Source organism: Hippoglossus hippoglossus, chromosome 21, assembly GCF_009819705.1.
Source record: "Hippoglossus hippoglossus isolate fHipHip1 chromosome 21, fHipHip1.pri, whole genome shotgun sequence".
Classification (NCBI taxonomy): domain Eukaryota; kingdom Metazoa; phylum Chordata; class Actinopteri; order Pleuronectiformes; family Pleuronectidae; genus Hippoglossus; species Hippoglossus hippoglossus.
The window spans coordinates 12,940,004-12,944,624 of NC_047171.1; the positions used below are offsets into that span (position 1 = coordinate 12,940,004).

Here is a 4,621-nt window from a genome sequence, read left to right on the forward strand (position 1 = left end):
CATGCAAATAGTCAAGAACCTAGTTGTTTGAAGAGTGAAAACACAATATCTAAATATTACACTAAACAGTGATTGTGTACAGCTAAGTTTAAGCATTTTCCCAGGCATTTAATATCTTTAGCTGTGACTATTTACCCTTAAAGAGAATTACTTGAGATTTAACACATTTTCAGGACCAACACGTTTGTTCGCAATTTTTTAAGTGAGGTGATGTATTGTAGATCTTATGTTTTATTATTTCCTTCCATGTTGTCTGTTAAATACACAGTTGCTGGTTATTATGTTATTGAAACTGTTGTTGATTAAACTATATAATGACGTGAAGGCTTTAGTTTGTGGTGCCGTTGTACTGCATTGCATCATACGGAGTTATTTTAACTACTGATATTAAGGGGGTTTGACAAAATAATAGAAACACCTGTCAGTATGATGCAGTACAGTTAAACAGAATGATTTGCTCAGGATGGTGGTGATTAGATGGAAAATTGAAATGATGTTGGTATCATGTGTTTCTTTGTGGGTACATGGGGTCAGTTTGGTTTGATATAGGGCCACCCAGGTCCCTTTCGCCTTGGGCCCCCAAAGTCCCCGGATCCACCTCTCGAAAGCACACAACTTTTAACTAAGACAATGTCAAAAAAAAAGAAAATCCATTCTTTCAACACTTTTTTGAGGAGTTTGTCCTTCTCGTGCCGATGAACACGTCATTCCCGGAATGACTCACTTGGACTCTGAGATGAACCATAGACTGTGTATAAAGATGAACAACACGTCTCCTCTTCCTTCCTCTATCTAGAAATGACACCAAAATATCCCAGAAACCAATGCATCCATCTTGGGCATTTGGAGCCAGGGTCTGTGCAGTAGCAACATGGTAGTGTGGTCCCATTAATACATGCGCTCGGCCAGTCACATGTCAGTCTCAGCTGTCAATCATGATGTTTTACCCCTCAAATAAATAATTACAACCAAACCTACCAGGAAAAGGAACAATTGAACATACATCTGTGTGATAACAACTATTAAAATGACAGAAACCATCTTTGAGAAAAAATCATTTGACGTGTACTTTGACTTTTAAGTTTGTCCCATCCACTAACATGGAGGGGGCAGGGAATATGAACTATATGCTAACTAATCCCTTTGAAGTGCAGTGGAACAGGGAGTAGAATAAATTGTAAATACTTAAGTATAACGTAAATGAACGTATTGCATCTAAACACAGTTGTGTCAACTTCCTACTTAAGATCAGTTTCAGTCAAAGTTTAATTTTACAATTACACACAAGTCAACATTAAAATTCACCACAAACGCCATCTGAAGTATAAAATCCTAACGGTCAATGTCAGTGACATGTTTTTTAAAAACACTTGACGTGACCATTTCGCAACGAAGTAGCTGAGGAGGAGGCAGTGACCACCTTCTGCTGGGGGCGGTACTTGTAGTTTTCTAACGGACCTCTCACTCCTCTGTAAACACTGAAGTTACAAAACCTCTTTTCCTTCCCACTACTCAGCTGAGTCACGTGACCGCCCTCCGCGCTCGTCCGCAGCCTCTTGAAGTTGTCGTGAGCAGAAACCGAAACAGCTGCTGCGTCAGGGAAGAAGCAGCCTCGGGTTCCTCTTGCTGCCGAGACTGATCACACACTGGCTCCGATGGCGATGGAGAACTTCAGGCAGTTCCTGGTCGCTCTGTTCGCCGCCGTCCTCTTCGGGGTTGTCTCCATAATCTTCGTGTTGGTTTGGGTTCTGCAATACAGGGAAGGTTTAGCCTGGGATGGAGCTCTGGGCGAATTCAACTGGCATCCGCTGCTTAATGGTCACAGGGTTTATTTTCATTCAAGGAATAGGTGAGAGGACTCGTTTTCCCCCCCCCCCCCCCCCCCCCCCCCCCCCCCCCCCCCCCCCCCCCCCCCCCCCCCCCCCCCCCCCCCCCCCCCCCCCCCCCCCCCCCCCCCCCCCCCCCCCCCCCCCCCTTAAATAAATATGGTTTGTTTAATGAAGTTTGTTGTAGTAGTGTAAACAATTAGTGCTAAGCATTGCCCCTGAGGCTAAGTTACACAAGACTCAAAAAAGGATCGTTGAAGAGGTTGATGTTGACTCATGCGTAATTATAAAACTTAACTGATCTTTCATTGTGTCAGGTTTACACAACTGTGCTTAAGTTTAGACTTAAATATTTCCAATTTATTCTACTGTTGCACTAAACTTGTGGAAAATGGACCAAAGGCATTTTAACTTAAGGTGCATTTTTGTGGCAAGTAGAAGTTTGTATATTGTGATTTTAAATTCAAATATGTGGTGGATTCTTAAGTATAATATATGATGGACATTGGAGACGCTGCATGTCCTTTATGTGTCGAGTCGTGCATTGTTGTGTACTATAGCAACAATAAGACAAATGGTCAAATAAGTCACCAGATAATGATTAGAAGGATTTTATTGGAACTTGTCCCTCAATAAAGTTTTCAGAAGAGTTCCTGAAGCCCCCAAGATAATAAATTGTTTGGACAAGATATTATCTTGCACATTAAAATGAAAAACAATGACTTTTTATCACCTTGGTTGCCCCAATGACTAAACACCATAAAAAGGGTCAGTCTGCAAAATAAGCACTTTTAGAATATACAGAATACTTTGCTGCTAATACTTCTTCTATGTAATTGAATGAAGGTTTTTAGACTTGTACCTGTGGTGTTTCTGTGTTGCAATGCTTCTGTGTGGCAATGCTACTTAAAGTAAAGAAGCAGAGTTCTTCTTCCACCTTCGCTCTTTGCAGAGCTGTGATGAAACGTTTTATATAAGGGGTTTACATATTTGATATAATCCCTGTTAGGGAAGCATGAACCTGACACATGTTGACTTCACATGGTTAAAAGACCTAAAACGTAATTATATAGTGACAATAACAATGCTTGGATAGTGATGTTTACAATCAATTAATTCAGTTCAATTTTACTTGTATAACGCCAAATCACAATATACATGGTCTCATCTTATCTTCCCTCATGGTTGCATCCAAACCTGTTTGATTCACACCGACTGACCCTCTCTTGCAGCCATCATTGTCTACAGGCTCCCCCTTCACCTGGCAATGCAGCAAACTGACGATGAAGTTCACCCATGCAGGCTTGCACTTAGTGTCCTTCATTCTTGCTGTTATATCTGTGGTGGCCGTTTTTGACTTCCATAATGGTTGCAAAAATCCCAACATGTACAGTCTGCACAGCTGGCTGGGCCTGACAGCTGTCGCACTGTACTGTCTGCAGGTAAATACACTTTTGTATTTATTTATTGTTATTTGTGTCTGAAGTAATGACTGCTGGTTGTTTGGTGCAGTATTCTTGCATTTACTTTTACCTCTTTTGTTAATCCTTTTCTATGGACAGTTTCATGTGATACTGAGTTTTTTTTTAAAGAACACCAAAAACAAATACCACTCTCACTTAGTCTCTAAAATGCAAAGTCCCAGTGAATAACATTCTTGATTGGTAGAGTATCTGACAAGTGCATTTTTTCTCCCCTTCAATGAGCAGCTGGTCCTTGGAGTTGGCATATACTTGATACCAATTACTCCGGTATACTGGAGAGCAGCGGTTATGCCCCTCCACATCTACAGTGGTCTATTTCTCTTTACCAGTGTTGTCGCTGTGGCACTCATGGGCATCACAGAGAAACTCATTTTTGGCCTGTAAGTACTTTTTAATACTTATAAATAAATTATATAAATTATAAATTATATTCTACAAAATAAATGTGCAATGTGAATTTGCTGCATGAACTGAGTAAAACTTTTTTTTGTATGTCATGACAAAGGAGTGACCCAAAGTATAAAGACTTGCCTCCGGAGGCAATTTTTTGTGAACGTTCTGGGACTCCTCCTGGTGATTTTTGGAGCTCTGATCCTCTGGATTGCCACTCGACCCTCTTGGAAACGCCCCCAGTGACCAGGTCTTGAATACCTTGCATACCAACGGGGGAGGTGAGGACAACACCAAAGTGGGTCCATCCCTGTCTCAGCTGACGGATGGAGCTGATTCTGAGACCACTGGGGATGTCAGGAAGAGGATCAACAAACTAGACAGAGCAGATTCATTGATTGCAGAATAAATGAGTTGGGGGGGCTGAATGTAGAATATGTTAACCCAGTCTGCACTAGTGTGAGAGGGTGTGCTCATCTTTCCTTAGATTTCATTTTGTTGGCACCTTGAGCTTGTTCCTGTTTGCTTGAAGATGTATTGTTGCGAGTGCATAGTGCAATAGTGGTGTGGTGGTTCAATATACACTGTATAAATAATCATGACCGATTTCTACAATCTCATTGCTTTGTATTTTGATGTGTGGCTTTTAAATTTGAGAGCATTTCTATATATTTACAATAAATACTGGACATTTCTAATCAGCATCTTACAGTTCTTGAATAATGAAACTTATATGATTGTTCTAATAATTGGCTGCTGAAGAGGGAGAAATGTTACAATGGAGTACAGTCTATGAGTGGAACACACTCTGTATGATGAGCAACCTTTAGGACTGTGGGTTCCTGTTACTGTCCTTGATTGGTGATTTTTGCAAAGATAATTTTGTAACATTATCCACAATATCAAGTCCAGTGGCTTGTC

General features: G+C 40.9%; 1 protein-coding gene across 1 annotated transcript; it reads left to right on the top strand.

Moving 5' to 3' along the window:
- Positions 1 to 1,481: 1,481 nt before the first annotated feature.
- LOC117755381 (cytochrome b reductase 1) lies at positions 1,482 to 4,401 on the top strand. Its single transcript, XM_034575146.1, is given in 8 exon segments — positions 1,482 to 1,811; positions 1,813 to 1,849; positions 3,059 to 3,078; positions 3,080 to 3,268; positions 3,536 to 3,690; positions 3,816 to 3,855; positions 3,857 to 3,937; positions 3,939 to 4,401. Coding segments are annotated over 8 exon segments (849 nt in total). The 5' UTR covers positions 1,482 to 1,655; the 3' UTR covers positions 4,110 to 4,401.
- The last annotated feature ends 220 nt before the right edge of the window (positions 4,402 to 4,621 follow it).